General features: G+C 46.4%; 1 protein-coding gene across 1 annotated transcript in view; it reads left to right on the top strand.

Annotated features, from left to right (window-relative positions):
• Positions 1-17823, top strand: part of SCARA5 (scavenger receptor class A member 5) — a 290718-nt gene that overhangs the window by 217581 nt on the left and 55314 nt on the right. Inside the window, exon 7 of the mRNA XM_066594696.1 lies at positions 9708-9761. Coding sequence (XP_066450793.1) covers positions 9708-9761 — 54 coding nt within the window. The remainder of the gene's footprint in view (positions 1-9707; positions 9762-17823) is intronic.

Below are 17823 nucleotides of genomic sequence, written 5' to 3'. Positions count from 1 at the left end.
CATTTCTTGTGGTCTAGGGCAATGAAAAGGTTGATGATAGCAATCTGGGTGGGTTAGGGTAGTGAATGCGTTAACAACATGCCTGATGATCTAAGACATTAAAGGGGTTAATAATATTCATATTGGTCTAGGTCAATGAAGTAGCTAGTGATAACATCTCTGGTGGTCTAGGAAGGGGAAGGTGCTAATGATAAAATTTCTGGTTATCTAGGGCAGTGAAAGGGTTAGCGTTAATATCCTTGGTGGTATAGGGCTGTGAAGGAGTTAGTGATAGCATCTGCGGTGGTCTATGACTGTGAAAGTTTTAATGATAACTTCCCTGGTAGTCTAGGGCAATGGAGGAGTAAAGGTACATTCCACAGGATGATAATCTCTCACTGAATGCAGACAAAGCATGCCGGAGATCTCTTCTAGCTGCCCGCCACCATTCCGAGTAAACAGGTAGTCATTCATAGATGACCAACTGCCTGTTTACAAGGGATTCTTAGGTGAGCTGAAAACCAAGTGACTCCAACAAGTAAGTGATTCTTGCTCACTCGTCCTACCAGGTCCCATGTTTACATGGGACGACAGTTGCCCATAATTGCTCTTTTGAGCAATCACTCGGGTTAATATCAACCCATGTAAAGGCACCTGAAATGATAACATAGTTGGTAGTCTAGGGCATTGAAAGGATACATTATAGCATCTTTGGTGGTCTATGTCTGTGAAAGTGTTGATCGCATCCCTGATGGTCTAGGGAAATGAAGGAGCAAATAGTAACATCTCTTGTGCTCTATGACTATGAAAGTGTTAACAACATGGTGGTCTAGGGAAATTAAAGCATTATTAACAACATCCCTGGTGGCCTAGGATATTGAAAAAGTAAATGATAACAACCCCGGTGGTCTAAGACAGTAAAGACTCAAATGAAAATTGTGCTTAATCAACTGGAATGGTGCAATGTCTGTGAGAGACACTTGGGGAGTGCAAGTAAGGGGGGTGGGGGGCTGAGAACAGGATACTTCTTATGAAACCTATTGTAGACAGATTGACCCCCCCCCCCCCCCCCTCCTGTACTTGTAAGCAGGTAATACATTCGCCCCTGAGGTCATCAAAAAAGTTCATGTTGCCATTGCATGCCGCTGTACCATTGACTTATCCAAATAAATCGTTGGGTTGGTTTCCAGGAATGAAGGCTGAGGAGCCGCTTAATATTATGTTTGCACAATTTTGGGTTCAACTGATTCAGGACACTTATTGGAGGAATATTCTACGGTACAACGACTGACTTCATAAATATTTTATTCTAATGAACATGAAGTAAAGTGAACTCACTGCGCCAATCAATGTCTCTTTACCGAAAATCTCACAAATTATTATTGCAGCCAATCACAGTGGAGTTCTCGACCCTTCCAGTTGGCTTTGGACACAGAAATCCTTGATGGTTTCAACTCGTGACTCAATAACTTGTCTTGTTTGAAAAATATGATTTTGAATCCTTTTCACATAAAGGTTTTCTTCTACAATCGAACATACATTTTGACCTTCACCCTGGATGTACTCGGTGGGGTAACTTAAAGGAAATGTCCAATACTTCTGTGTGCTGGAACCTCTGCCTCCAGTTTGGTTCTGACTCCTGGGCTCATCTTAATAACCAAGACAGTTCCTTTCTCTGTCTCTGCATTGGCCATAACAAAAAAGGAGGCTGGCTTAGTTGTGAGAGGTTGCGGAAACCTTTCTGGTCTTTTTTCCCCCAAATTTATACATTTTTACATAACAATATTTATAACTGAATGTTATGAAAAGTATTCAACCATTTCGTTTCTAGGCTTGTCCGGTGTCCCATTACAGTGGTAGCTCGAAGACAGAGATTCTGGTACAATCCATTGGTCAGACAAGCCGACAGGACTGTGAAGTTATAACAGGTGGGGAGAGATCGGTATATCAAGTAGACAGTAGGTGGGAAGGAGATGTGTCATTGACTGCTACACCGGGAGATGGAGGGGTCGGAGACTTGTAGGACACTTTCCTATTCATGCTTTTATGACCTTAGCTAACCTCAAAGTGCCAATAGTCACCGCTGATGTGCAATTATAAGTAATGTCAGCCGGCTCTGCAGAGTGAAGGAAGGGAAGCCGACTCCTAACAGTCATTACTCCATTAAGCTCACTGTGCTGGCCACATAGTCAGCTTCCTTTGCCCACTTAGGTGGCAAACATCAGGGCAGCGATGTTAGCAGTAACAAGGGTTGTGACCGGCAGGAGTCGCCCCCTTCCTTCACAGCACAGAGCTGACTGACATCATGTATAACTGCAGACGGCAGCAGTGACCATCAACATTTTGAGGCTAGTTAAGGTTATGAAAGCATGAATTAGAAAGTGTCCAACAACTCTATTGCACCCTCCTAGTGTAGCAGTAAATGATATCTCCTCCCTATCTGCTGTCTAGTACATATACAGAGCTTACCCAACCCCCCCCCCCCCCCCCCCACACACACACACACCCATTCCCCATCTTATCATCTTATCAGAATCCCTTGGCGCTAAACAGACCCTATTGACTACAGTGGGTTTTTTCGGTTCCTGCACCTGTCCAGCAATTTTACTGGACCAAAAAGTCCTGCATGCCCAACTCTGTGCCAGAGGCTTGAAATGCTGCCTCTAGTGCAGTTGTGAATACAGTCTAACATTCAATTAAATATTCTTATGTAAAAATACATGGTTGTGAGAAAGAAAAATGCCTGTGAAGGTGTCTACAGTCTTTAAGATGAGTCAAACAGCCCCCTTTATGAAATGATAGGCACAGAGAGACTGGCCATACAGTGACTGAACAAGGCCAGAAGTAGAGATTCTGACACCCTGGGCCTGTGTACGTATTTAGGCTCCCTGGACAACCCCTTTAGGTCTTCTGGATCCCATTGCAAAATCTTTGAGAAATAGCTCTTTAACTATCATGTGGGGTTGGGGGTCATTTAGGACCTAGTTGGATCCAGTTTGCATGAGCAGTTACAGCCTCTGCACTCTTTATAAGTTATCCCCCAAGTTTTGGTAAAACCTGCAAGACTCAGGCGCAGAGAAAATAAAGTCCTCATCTCGGAAGAGCTGGCATGCAGTTTCTAGGTAGAAACCAAGTCTGGAATTTGGGTGCACTTGCCATTGAAAATGGTGACAGCACTGCGATGGGGGAAGTGAAGGAACCCTGGCATTGACTGCCATCTGTCCATCGCATACATTCCAGATACATTAACTGGAGGTCCTGTTGAATGTCCGTATCATTAACAGTCAATACTTTCAGCCAGTACTGGCCGAAGGACAACCTTGCCTACAGACATTCGAAAAGTACAAAAAGTTTTACTAGCAGTGAACATCTGGCTTACAAAGAGATGATCATGAGAATACATTCTATTATAATGGTCCTTGTGTCTTGGAATGCACTGTAGTCACAAGAACGTTCATCCTTTCAAGGCATCTTGGATTTCAAGCTAAGCTCCAGCCATCTAATTGAGTAGAAGTGACCATCACGTCTGATCTTTATGGTCTTCATTAAAAGCTTTACTGGGGCTCTTCATGTGCCGCCCGCACTTATTATACCCTTCGGTAAATGTGCAGCATCTATTAGCCGGAGCCACACTCATCTGCTTCTCATCAGGGCCATGATGCTGTGTCTTGCTGTATTCGTCACAGCTGAGGAGGACTCTTGAGAACTATTCTTTCCCAGAGTCTTGAAGTTCAAGAATTTACTGCACGTTTTTATTACATTTTTTTTATATTTCAGCATAAAACAATATACAGAGAGGTATAGAACCCATGATGGCGACTGGGAGATTTAATGAAGAGCGTTTTATGGAGCTCCTTGAGATTGCTTGGTCTTGGTTTAGGTTTTTGTGGCTACCATATGTTCTGGAGGGTATAGAGAGAATGCTGGGCTTCTGTAACTGGCTGAAATATTATAGCTGTCCCATGTAATCTCACACGGAATCATCTTCTTTCAATGTTGAGGGAAACATGGAAACATGGCTGCCTCAAGGTCCATATGTCCTGAAGAGAAAGTCCTATTGTACCTGGGTGAAGAGGTAGTCAGAGAGGTAGCTGCTTACAGTAGGGATGCCATGTGTAATACTCAGAGGTACTGGGCATGGTGCTATTACGTGATAAGCACTACAAATAATGTTGTCTTAGAGATGCTATGGATGATATACGTGGATACTGGGACTGATATTATATGGATGATACCCATGGTTTCTGTCAGAGACGTAACTTGAAGCTTCTGGGCCCCAATGCAAACCTGTAACAGGGCCCCCAACTATAATGATTTATTCATAGTCCTGGGCTCCTTATATGAAGAATAGACACCTTATGGGCCCCTAAGGCTCCTGGGCCTGGGTGCAGCAACATCCCCTTATAGTTATGCCCATGGTTACTGTAACTAATACTATTATATGTGCCCTATGGAAAGTACTATTATAGAGATACAATGGATCCTAAACATGGGTCCTGTGACTGATACTATTATATGTGCACTATGAAGAGTACTGTTATAAAGCAGGTATGGGTGATATACAGGGGGTGGACAAAAATATGGAAACACCATAGGAAATGCATGGCATTTTAATCATTAGCACTGAGCTTCTCTTTTGACCCCTGCTTGACTGAGAGCTTTCCCAACAAATTTGTGCTTACTTCACCTCTTGCCTTGCTCTGGGTGGTTTTGGGAGCCAGCTGGTAACAGCAACTGAGTGGCTCAAACCCCTGAACTTTGTTGCTCAGGCCGATGTTCCCTTCTGCCCGCAGCATCTGTGTCATATTACCTCCACTTAAAATCGGTCTCTACATGTCTTATTAAAATATGATTAATAATCCTATGTAATTTAAGGCTTGCATTTTGTACCGTTTCCATATTTTTGTCCAACCCCTGTACATAGTTACTCTCATTGGTACTGTTATACACTATGTGCCCTATGAAGAGTACTATTATAGAGATGCTATGGATTGTATACATGGGTACTATGACTGGTACTATTTTATGGGCATAATGAATAGTTTCATGGATGTTAAACATGGTAATACGAAAATGTTACTATTAGATGTGCTCTATGAAGGGCAGTATAGAGATACATTGATGGTATATACTCATTATCGGACCCCCCAAGTACTGACATTATGGGTAGTATTATATGGACACTAAGCAGCTGGTTGTAATATATAGAAATGAGGTCGCTGAAATAGCATTATGCCCGAAATCCGTCCTACGGACTACCATCGACGGTGGTTCTTATACCTTACACAGGTGCGCTAGTCATCCAAGTGAATGGAGATGAAGCGGTCGTGGATCGTTCCTGCGGCTCGCCTCCATTCACAGTAAACAGAAGTTGAGCAGCTCCTGGTTTCATGGCCCGACACTCACTTGGTTTTTAGCTCTATTAAAACCCAAATGCCTCTGACAGGTGAGCGATTTCTCGCCCGGTGCCCTGTCGGTGGCCACGTCTTCATAGGATGACTATCTCCCTATTTCGCAGTTTCCTGATAATCGCCCCGTATCTATTAGCATGAGCAATTTGGTTACTGCATAAGCAGCGCCTACAAGAAGGAAGTATTGGGGTATGTCTACTTTCTGTAGAGGAAAACTCTGCAGCATTTCCGCATCTAAAGCAGAGTCATGCTCCTCCTCACCTCCGTAGTGTTCTTGTTCTTGGTGCTACCTTCACCTGGCGGCCTCTTGATGATGCGGAAGTGACCAGCAGTGCTGCGCTCACTAGAGCTCGCAGGGTGCCCGATGAAGGAAGCACCAACAGTGCGAAGACTTCGGAGGTGAGGCGGAGTGCGGTATCTTCTGAAATCAGCAGCTGATGCTGAGTCAATCTACACCAACTATGCAGATTTTGGAGTGTTCTCATCCAACTCTCCCAGATCCCTGCATGGACAATTACACTCTAGAACACGGCAGATCGCCCCTTCCGGATTCTAAGAAAGTTGGATATGCCTTCTGATACCGACCTCCTTCTTCCTGTTTGTCCCCTTTAAGTACTGACAGGAATGTTCTTAGCGCCGCTCTCCAGCGCTGTAATGAGGACGATTCCCCAGCATGCTCCTAGTAAATCGCTGCAGATCTGAAATAAATGAGCTGCGGCCCCTCGCTGGAGGAAGTGGAGGGGGGTCCCCAGTGGGGGATTACACATTCCAGCGGAGTCCCTGCTCCCCATAAATATCCCAACACTCTCTGCCTTACGTAACCGGATCCTCCTCACTGCGGCCGGGAGACTTTATGCTGCGTCAAGATAATCGCCGCTGACTTATACATTCGGGGCGCACCCATGTTTTGGAATGCTAGCTACATAGCGGAGGGGATGAGGTCTCATGGGGGAATAGTGGCTTCACATGACACAACCCGATTGTTTGACATCCGATACAATGGAGTAACAGGAAATAGTCCATGATTATATCCATCCATGGAGGTCGGTTTATATAGAAGAGGGGAGGTGACGGCTCAGGAGACTTCACAGAATAGTTACTGCGTATTAGATAAGGGAGTATGGGGGGAGAGGAAAGGAATTAAAGGGATGGTCCAGGGAGAGGGAGGAATTAAAGGGATTGTCCAGCGAGAGGAAATACTTACCCAGTCCAGTGGTGTTGGAACGTCCACTTCGAACTTGGTTCCGACAACTGGGTCATGTGACGTAGCTCTTCCATTGCCGGAGATATCATTGTAGGGGGCTGCTTGGCTTATTTCCATAACTAACCCATCCCCCTCTCTATCTCTGCATTGGCCGTGATGGACAAGGGGGCTCGGTTAGTTACTGAAATGAGCCAAGCAGCCGCCTGCGATGACAACAATGAGAGTTCTATGCCAGGTGACCCGCTGTTGGAAGCGGGCTTGGAATGGAGGTGCCGGCACCACCTGATCAGGTATTTTCCCTCCCTGGACAGCCTATTCATGGCCGGGCTCCCACGCTAGGGCATGAAGCAAGTATGCAATGACATGCAATATCTTGGCGTGTAGCACCTGTAATAAGCGCCAAGACACAGCATACTGTGATTGGGCGAGTAATGAGGGGACGATAAAATGCTGGTATAAGTGGCGCAATATAAAGCAATGGGCTATTGGCGCTGTGTATCGCACGTGGGAAAATTGTGTGTTAACACTGCACCCATGTGAGAGCGGCCTAAGAGAATTGCTAAAATGACGCTTCACTTTCCAGCACCGTGTGGTTTTTAGGTCCAACACTTTGCACTGACATAAAATATCTTTTTAGTGGTCAGAACTCGACTTTTCTGATACCGAACTGCAAATACTCTGCTTGGACGTAGCGTTAAATGATTAAATTCTGTCTGGCTACAGCCACCACTAGGGGGAGCTCACTGCATGCTGTGTTAATGCATTCTGTATACATATGGTATATTACTAGTGTGGGAACATTTTAGATAAGTTGAAGTATTTGTCTCTTTAACAGATAGGGTTTCCAATAGAGAAAGGATCTTAAGGGGCTCCTGGCAGCCACTACTGGGGAGAGCTATCTGCATAGAGATTTATTTTGCAGCCATTGTCTTCAGTGAGAGCTGCATCAATTGGTATTCTCCCCCTATTGGTGACTGTATATATCTGTATGCAGAGAGTTGCCCCCTAGAGGTAGCTCTACAGATCTTCATGCATTGAGCTTCTCCCCATTGATGGCTGTATAATTCTTGTATGCAGAGAGCTCCCCCTAGTGATGGGTGTATAAATCTGTATGCAGTGAGTTCCTCCTAGTGGTGACTGTATAACTCTGTATGAAGATAATTCTCTTCAGTGGTGGCTGTATAATCTTTATACAGTGAGCTCCCCCTTGTAGTCGCTGTATAAATCTATATACAGTGAGCTCCCCCTACTGGTGATTGTATAAATCTGTATAAAGTGAGCTACCCCTAGTGATGACTGTATGCAGAAAGCTCCCCCTAGTGGTGGTTGTGTGTATATTATATATATAGTGAGTGCCCTCTAGTAGTGACTATAAATCTGCATACAGTGAGCTCCCCTTAGTGCTTGATGAATATACCTGTATACACTGAGTTCTCCTCTAGTGAGGACTATATAAATCTGCATAGAGCAAGCTCCCCCTAGTGGTGATGTACATATTTCTATACACTAAACTCTCGCTCTAGTGCTGACTGTATAACTTTGTATGCAGAGAGTTCCCCCTAGTGGTGGCTGTACAGATCTTTATGCAGTGAGCTCTCCCTGGTGGTGGCTGTATACTTCTGTATACAGAAATCTCTCCCTAGGGTGTAAATATCAGTATACAGTGCGCTGCCCCTAGTGGTGACTATACAAATCAGTATGAAGAGAATTTTCCCCAGTAGTGGCTGTATAATCTTTATGCAGGGAGCTCCCCTTACTGGTGACTGCATAAATCTGAATACAGTGAGCTCCCTCTTGTGAAGACTGTATTACTTCCAACCCTACCATTCTATGATCCTATGAACAGTGAACTCCCCCTAGTGGTAGCTGTATAAATCTGTATGCAGAGAGCTCACCCCTAGTGGTGGCTGTATAATCTGTGGAGTGAGCTCCGCCTAGTGATGACTGTATAAATCTGTTTACAAAGAGCTCCCCCTAGTGGTGGATGTATATATCTGTGAACACTGAACACCCCCTAGTGGTAGTTCTATGAATCTGTATGCAGAGAGGCCCCTCTTCTAAATCTCTATACAATGAGATCCCCTTAGTAGTGGCTGCCAGTAGTTATAAATCTTAGGCCTCATATCCACGTCACGCAGGATATTTCATGCAGATTTTCGCAGCAGATGCACTGAGGGACATCCTAAATTTATTTATTTTTTCCATATGGGAGATCGCGGATTGCAGATCCGCAGCCCCTCCTGCCAGCCTGTTCCCCACCAATTGCTTCTAATCTTCAAATCCGTAGGACTTAAATGAAGGGGGATGCCCCAATGCTTCTCTATGGGAGGCTAGAGCTGCGGGTCTCCCGCACGGAGTCAGTGAATGACGTCCGCCCGTGGACGCTGGGCCTTAAGAGGATTTTTTGTTGTTAAATTTGTTACTAATTTTGTGTAATTTAGAACAAAAATCCATTCTAATCTTTGGCCATTTGCCATCTGGAATTGTTTATTGGGGGTGCTCTGCTGGCATTGTAAGGTTGACACTATACTGGCCAGAATCCTTGATATCACAAGATCTTATGCCTAATGTCTTCTACTTACTTAGATCTTGGACTGAGCTGTTGAGTAAAGGCCCATTTAGACACAACGATTATCACTCAAAATTCGCTCAAAAGCCATCTTTTGAGCGAATCGTTGCATATAAATGTGCCCATCTTTCAATTTTCTGCCGAACTATGAATCTCAGTTCGGCATGAAATCCATCAATCAACAGAACAGCTGATAAGCAGGACCGCACGCTGTGCTCTGCCCAGGGAGCGCTGATAACAGCTGATTACATTGTCTCAGCTGTCAGCCCCACAGCAGAACGAAGGGATTGTATTCAGGGAACAGCTAGTGGTCTGTTCCCTGAATACAGCTCCAAGCGGCTCACACGCTTCTAATTGGTACTAATAGGCATTAATACCTAGTAGGATTTTTATGCAAAATGATCACCCAACAGCCATCTTTTTGAGCGATCATCTTTGTGTCTGAATGCACCTTAAGACTGCAGAAAATCCCGTAAAACTAAACGTATACATCTCCCCAAAGTCTGTCACATGTCATCTCATTATCATGCTTCTTTCTTTTAAGGTGATCGTGGGATAAGAGGAGAGAAGGGCGAGAAAGGAGACCGAGGAGAACTGGGTGAGAGATCACGCATGATTTTATTTTTTATTTTTTCAGTTAAAATCTTAAAGGGTTAATAAAGAATGACGTAAACACCTGCGCCAACCGGGAGGGGTTAATAAGTAGAGTTGTCAACTTTGGATGACTTACTTTAATTACAGGGGAGAGGTACCTACCTAAAAGAGCTGACACTCTACAGGGGAGAGGTCCCTGCCCATAAGAGCAGACACTCTACAGGAGATAGGTCCCTCCTTATAAGAGCTGACACTCTACAGAAGAGAGGTCCCTGCCCATAAGAGCTGACACTCTACGGGAGAGAGGTCCCTGCCCATAAGAGCTGACACTCTACAGGAGAGAGGTCCCTGCCCATAAGAGCTGACACTCTACAGGAGAGAGGTCCCTGCCCATAAGAGCTGACACTCTACAGGAGAGAGGTCCCTGTCCATAAGATCTGGCACTCTACAGGAGAGAGGTCCCTGCCCATAAGAGCTGACACTCTACAGGAGAGAGATCCCTGGCCATAAGAGCTGACACTCTGTAAGGGAGAGGTCCCTGCCCATAAGAGCTGACACACTACAGAAGAAACGTCCCCAGCAATAAGAGCTGAGACTCTACAGAAGAGAGGTCCCTGCCCATAAGAGCTGACACTCTACAGGAGAGAGGTCCCTGCCCATAAGAGCTGATACTCTACAGGAGAGAGGTCCCTGCCCATAAGAGCTGACACTCTACAGGAGAGAGGTCCCTGTCCATAAGATCTGGCACTCTACAGGAGAGAGATCCCTGGCCATAAGAGCTGACACTCTACTGGAGAGAGGTCCCTGGCTTTAAGAACTGACACTCTACAAGAGAGAGGTCCCTGCTCATAAGAGCTGATACTCTACAGCAGAGAGGTCCCTCCTTATAAGAGCTGACACTCTACAGGGGAGAGGTCCCTGCCCATAAGAGCTGACACTCTACAGGAGAGAGATGCCCGGCCATAAGAGCTGACACTCTACAGGAGAGAGGTCCCTGCCCATAAGAGCCAACACTCTACAGGAGAGGGGTTCCCGGCCATAAGAGCTGACACTCTACCGGAGAGAGGTCTCTGGCCATAAGAGCTGACACTCTACAGAAGTGAGGTTCCTGCCCATATGAGCTGACACACTATAAGAGAGAGGTCCCTGCCCATAAGAGCTGACACTCTACGCAAGTGAGGTTACTTGCCCATAAGAGCTGACACACTATAAGAGAGAGGTCCCTGTCCATAAGAGCTGACACTCTACAGGAGATAGGTCCCTCCTTATAAGAGCTGACACTCTACAGAAGAGAGGTCCCTGGCCATAAGAGTTGACACTCTGCAGGAAAGAGTTCCCCAGCCATAAGAGCTGACACTGTACAAGGGAGAGGTCCATAGCCATAAGAGCTGACACTCTACAGGAGAGAGGTCCCCGCCCATAAGAGTTGACACTCTACAGGAGAGAGGTCCCTGGCCATAAGAGCTGAAACTCTACAGGAGAGAGGTCCCCGCCCATAAGAGTTGACACTCTACCCGAGAGAGGTCCCCGCCCATAAAATCTGACACTCTACAGGAGAGAGGTCCCTGGCCATAAGAGCTGAAACTCTACAGAAGGGAGGTCCCTGCCCATAACAGCTGACACACTATAAAAGAGAGGTACCTGCCTATAAGAGCTGACACTCTACACAAGTGAGGTTCCTGCCCATAACAGCTGACACACTATAAGAGAGAGGTCCCTGGCAATAAGAGCTGACACTCTACAGGAGAGAGATCCCTGGCAATAAGAGCTGACACTCTGCAGAAGGGAGTTCCCTGCACATAACAGCTGACACTCTACAAGAGAGAGGTCTCTGGCCATAAGAGCTGACTCTCTGCAGGAGAGAGGTCCCTGGCCATAAGAGCTAACACTCTACAGGAGAGAGGTTGCTGTCCATAAGAGTTGACACTCTACAGAGCAAATCTAAAGATTCGGCGCAGTAAGCTCCACCGGAGGGTGCGGGGTGAGAGACGTCTTGCAGATAGGAGTTTGAGGATGTAATGCGGAATGATGATATTTATGGGTGAGTGAAGTAAATGAATAAGCTGGAGCTGAGGATGAGAGTGGGGATTAATGATGCAACGTTGTAGCAAGCGGGTCACTGCTGTAATAGGCGTCATTAGTATAATTAACATGTGTGGTTTTTGTAATGATTGCTATACACCATGTCAGCTTTTAGGATTGAGTATTTTTCCTCCCATGCGGCCCGGCAGTCACCTCCATATCCACGGGCCGACGTGTCAGAGGAGTGAGCCTAGAGCGAAACGCGTGCATAGCTGTAGCCTAAGTCATGTAATCAGAGCCAGTAAGAGGAGAAAGGTCACATCCCCGCTGAACGCTCCGAGGCTGCCATTCTTTTATCCTGAACAAAACCTCATTGTGTTGATGTAAAGCCGCTCTCAGGATAACAACAGACACATTTCCAGAAGGAAAGCGGCGAAGCGAAATCTGTGCATCTGTTCTATCCCTACGAATGTCTCATTTGTAAGCAATTTCCTGGTGCGTTTATAGGGAGGCGGACGGGGCCGCTCGCTCCAGCTGCGCTGCGTCGGCTCTCGTCCCTCACAAATCTCCATGTTAGCAGTGAGCGTTCATCCTGGGTGTGATGGGGAAGAAGTCGGCGCCACGTGTGACATCTCTAGAAAAGATGCGCAGAGCTTCGAAAACTTCAACTTAAAGAATGACTCTAGTTACAGAGAGCGGGTCTGGAAATCCCGAAAGTCTTCAGACCTTCTCACTTTGTTACATGTTGTTTTGTTGTTGCCTTGTGCCCCCATCATTCTGCGCTCAGCACCCCATAATGACAAAGTGACAACAGAGCGGGAGAAATCTTTGCAGATTAAAAAAAAATGATAAACTAATATTTTGCACTGACACCAGTATTCGCACCCCACATTAAGTATTTAGTTGAAACACCGTTGGCAGTGATTCCAGCCTCCCATCTTCTTGGGTATGATGCCACAAGGTTTGCACACCTTGATTTGGGGATTTTTTCCCTCTGTCAGGTTAGATGGGCGCCGTCTGTGGACAGCCATTCTCAGGTCTCTCCAGAGATGGTTGATTGGGTACAAGTCAGGTCTCTAGTCGGGCTGCAGCGTCCCATACAGTGACCACGGAGCTAGGAGGGCAAGATGCTGGCTTGTCATGGTGGCACTTACATTGCTCCCTCCCAAAGGGACGCACGCAGCCAAGGCCAGGGCAGCTCTGGGCCTCTTTTGGACATCCCCAGCATGGGGATGCCCAATAAAGAGTAGAACAGCTGAAGAGGATGTCACGGGTGACGCCACCATTCCGGTACCCCCCAGAATGAACATCGGCGGGGAAATAAATGAGCCACAGACAAGAGTATAGTACCTCAGGTCCCCAGGAACCCCAGGGCCTGGAATAACTTTACTGGGTAACAGCTCCAATGATACGAGGAAAAAATAAACAGTTCTCCAAGTGCAGGTAGAGTTACGGATATATACAGAAAGACTTGAAGATGAGTACCTCCACCCAGCGGTCCCAGACTTCAGGATGCTTGGGTGTTAACAATTGAAAGGAGACGAGTACCTCTGCACTGGGCCTTGTGTAGAAAAGACATAGGACTGGCTCACGCTCTCTCTCTCTCTCTCTCTCTCTCTCTCTCTCTGGGGCTCACTTACTAATCATGCAGATCCTTGAATTCAGGAAATCTCTCCTTCTCTTCAATCTTCAATACTTGAGGGCTGAAGGTGCTCCCATGTGCCTCTGTACTTTCTCTCTCTGGTGGAACTCAAGATGGAAGATCTTTTCCTGCTATTAAGCACTCACATTTATAGCCACACTCATACCCCGTGACAGGATAGAATTGTTACATTTACAGACAGTCAGCTCACACTTTGCAGACGTATCAGTCAAGGCTGATAACATGACTATAAGTCAAGGGTTCTCATGATCTGGGCCTCCGGATATGTGAACGTTGGCTGACAGATATGATAGCAGAGTCTGAAGAGGATCATACTTTAATCAATGAGAGCTGTGGTTCAGGGTAGTGCAATGTGCTGTTATATAATATATAATTCACTCATTGGCAAAAACAATTCAGCCCCCAGAAGAAGTTGTCATTTTGCTGCAGAACTCATCCTGAAGTTCCATCTCAGGCAGATCTGTAAATGATGGGAGTTGTGGTGATTAGATGGACGGTCTTGTCACCGGAGGCCCTAAAAGTGGTTCCCACCTTGCCCTATAAGAGGCTGCCGGTGGCTCCTTGGGTGTAGTGACATCTTCTTCCGCTTGTGTAGACCTTGTGACCACTAAACGCCTCTACGACGCAGAGAAGAGATCTTGTGCAACCTTACAAGCTGAAATCAAAACTCTATAGTCTGACAAGTTTACTCCTCTTTACTGATAAAGAAGTTGGTACCAAGACCACTGGTCGCAGTGACATCACTGTGAATAGAGTGTTGCCCGAGCATGCACAGTCAGTACTCCATTCATTTAATTGGGTTTGACTGAAATATCGGAGTCGGTGCCAATCAGCTCTCCTCACAGTCCCATTGAAAGTGAAGAGAGAGCTAATGTCCTTATGTGATCAGCACTCCATTCAGTTTCCTCCTTACTGTTGGGGGTGCGGTAACCCTGCAGTGAAGAGGACAGAAGACACAAGCCCCCCCCCCCCCACATTCTTGAGATCTGCAGGGGTCTCAGCAGTGAGACTCCCAGCGATCAGCAAGTTACTCCCTATCATAACTTGTAGATGTGGCATAACCCCTTTAATACCCAGTACTAATGCGTTTCTGGGCCTGTCACCTCTTCTTCAGAGAACTGGAGGCCAACATGATGGCTCCTACCGGGAGACCTTAGTATCGCCCATAGAGGAAAAAGGATCCCTTAGACACCAGAGCTTGGGTGTGACTGTATCTCTGCACCCACCATAGCTACACCTATGGGGCAACCAACATGGCTGCCATTTATACTTCAGCAGAGATTCTTACCCAGCTTTCCTAGCTGTAATGACGTTGTCCACCACCATGGCGCCGGAGGGAATCACTTCTTCACGAGACACATTGGTCGTTTTGGACCACTGTGGAGAATGCAGCTTGCCTAGATATCCAGGCTGCGTGGATTCACCCAGGGATTTCTTATCTTCGGAGTGAACGCTCCATGCGAATGATGGACAGCCATGTTATTGACTCCAGGTTCGGGAATTTGCTGATCTCAGCCGTCATCTTCAACCATCCCAAAACAATCCATCATGAGATTATCCCCCGCCGGCGCACTACATTATCAAGACTCTGCGAGCCAACTGATCAACGTGTAGACAGTGCGGCGAATTGAAGCATCCAGCAAACATCATCCTTGAAGTCACATCTGAGCTTCCCATACAATACACCGGATGGGATATAGACCCCCCTTCCTTACTACAGACCCCCTCCCCATCAGTACAGGCAGTGGGCCACCACAAATCCTTCTCACATGTCTATAATAACCATTAAATGAGAGCGTCCACATGTAAACTCGCCGCCGCAGCGTGGAAAATGTCTATTTTTTTTGCGTAATTCAATTACAGGGAAGGAAAAGCTTCTCTGCCAGAAATATACCGCAAGCGCGAGGTCTGTCTTATGTACGTCGTATGGAAGACGGAGAAAAAAAATGAATATAGGGCCCCCTAGTGGTGCTGGTGCCTACATGACAACCTTTATCCCAGGACTGGTTGGTTTAGAAAAGGGCTTCCGTGGATGAATGTATGCGCAGATATGCTCGCCACAACGGAGCACATTTGCGCATGAACACGGGTTGTCTGCGGGTGGACGCCCTCTGCTTTGATTTTTTTTTAACTTGCTACAGACATCTATGGCAGCTTTCTGCGCAACACGCAGGTCGGGTCCTATCGTTTCTGAGGTGTAGCGAGAAACACTCTTGTGGGAACGATCCCATTCGAATCAGTGGCTTCGATTTGTCGCGTTATACGGGCGTGAGTTTCACACGTGCAAAAACCTGCGCAAACACGTTAGTCTGTTAAAGCCCTAAAAGTTTTTTTTCACGCAACATAGAAACATTGGCGTGATTTTGTCCCGCTAAGCGACCGTGATAATCACGACTGCATAAAAGGACAAAATGAAATCACTGATTTCAACGGATTTCAGCGGTTTCCTTTTCACTATCGGGATTCTCACCTGTTAATTGTACGGCCGGGAAAAGATGGGACTAGCGTGCGGGAAAGATAAGACAAGGACAGATTTTCACGCTATTTTTTTATTGAACAGCTGGTTAAAATTATTTTTTTTTAAATGAAAAGTCATATCCTACACAAACACACCCGTGTAAATGAGCCCTCAGGCCGCTTTCACGGCGACAAATTTGCGTCATTTTCTCGCCATGCGACAGCACTACAAATCGCATGTATGTGAAGCCCATGCTTTCAAATGGGTTCCTTAAAGGGGTTGTCCCGCGCCGAAACGTTTTTTTTTTAAATTCAATAGGCCCCCTGTTCGGCGCGAGACAAACCCGATGCATGTGTTAAAAAAAAAAAACGGATAGTACTTACCCGAATCCCCGCGCTGCGGCGACTTCTTCCTTACCTTGCTAAGATGGCCGCCGGGATCTTCACCCACGGTGGACCGCAGGTCTTCTCCCATGGTGCACCGTGGGCTCTGTGCATTCCATTGCCGATTCCAGCCTCCTGATTGGCTGGAATCGGCACACGTGACGGGGCGGAGCTACGAGGAGCAGCTCACCGGCACGAGCGGCCCCGTTCAGCAGGGAGAAGACCGGACTGTGCAAGCGCGTCTAATCGGGCGATTAGACGCTGAAATTAGACGGCTCCATGGAGACGAGGACGCCAGCAACGGAACAGGTAAGTGAATAACTTCTGTATGGCTCATAATTAATGCACGATGTATATTACAAAGTGCATTAATATGGCCATACGGAAGTGTATAACCCCACTTGCTTTCGCGGGACAACCCCTTTAACATTCACAATGTTTACTCTGATGCGATGTTGCGAGGAAAAAAATTGCGACATGCTCTATACAGCCGCCATTTGCGATTTTTAAAAAATTTTTGTAGCCCAGGTTTCCCTATGGAGCTTTCGATTGTGTTGCATCACATCGCACAAAATTGCAGCTTTCATGCGATGCGATTTTAACATTAGAAAGCTCTACTCTAATTTTTCGGTAGTATAAGTCCTACCCCGAAAAATACCTCTAGCTGCATTACATAAAAGAAACCCAATTCATTACCTAACAGCCGCAGTCCTGGTCCTCCCGCTGGTCTCCTTCGCTCCGCCATACTTGCTTGCAGTCTTCAGCACATAACTTTCTGCTTACGGGGTTCATAAATCCCGCCTACATAAAGCGTTGACTCTGATTGGTTCTCGAGCGCTGCAGCTCACCCAATCAATGCAGCACTTGATGAAGCAATCCGATGGCTGTGATTGACTCATCGAGCGCAGTAGTGATTGGCTGAGCTGCGGCGCTTGAGAACCAATTAGAGCCAGCACTTCCTGGAGGCGGGGTGTTTGAACCTCCCAACCAGGAAGTGCTGATTGAAAACTGCAGATAAGTGTTGCAGAGCTTCAGAAGGAGACGTGCGGCGGAGCGGACAGCGCCTATTAGGTAATGCATCGTTTGTTTTTTTTATGCACCTAGCGTTTATTTTAGGAACAAACAGTAGGACTTCCCCCTGTAAAAGCTGCATCACATCGCACAAAAAGCGCGTTTTCATGCGATGCAACACAAAGGAAGACTCCATAGGGAAACATGGGCTACAAAACCTCGCAATGTAGCAGCCTACAAAACATCGCTAATGCAAAGGAACCAATTGGAGAGCATGGGCGTCACATACATGCGATTTGTAGCGCTGTTGCATTGCGATTTTGTTGACCGCGTGAAAGTGTCCTCAGGGCTCCTACCCACTTGTGTTTTTTTAATGCCAATGTTAATGGGACTTTCTAATTTTAAAAACGCATCGCACAAAAATCACAAAGCAGGAACTTGCGAAAAAAAAACGCAGTGATATCGCGATTACAAGTGTGAAAGCACCCTTAGGTCCGTGAAATAGGCTGCCTATTCACGGACCCCAAAA

The sequence above is a fragment of the Eleutherodactylus coqui genome, chromosome 1 (genome assembly GCF_035609145.1).
Source record: "Eleutherodactylus coqui strain aEleCoq1 chromosome 1, aEleCoq1.hap1, whole genome shotgun sequence".
NCBI lineage: Eukaryota > Metazoa > Chordata > Amphibia > Anura > Eleutherodactylidae > Eleutherodactylus > Eleutherodactylus coqui.
This window is presented reverse-complemented; position numbering and strand designations above follow the sequence as displayed.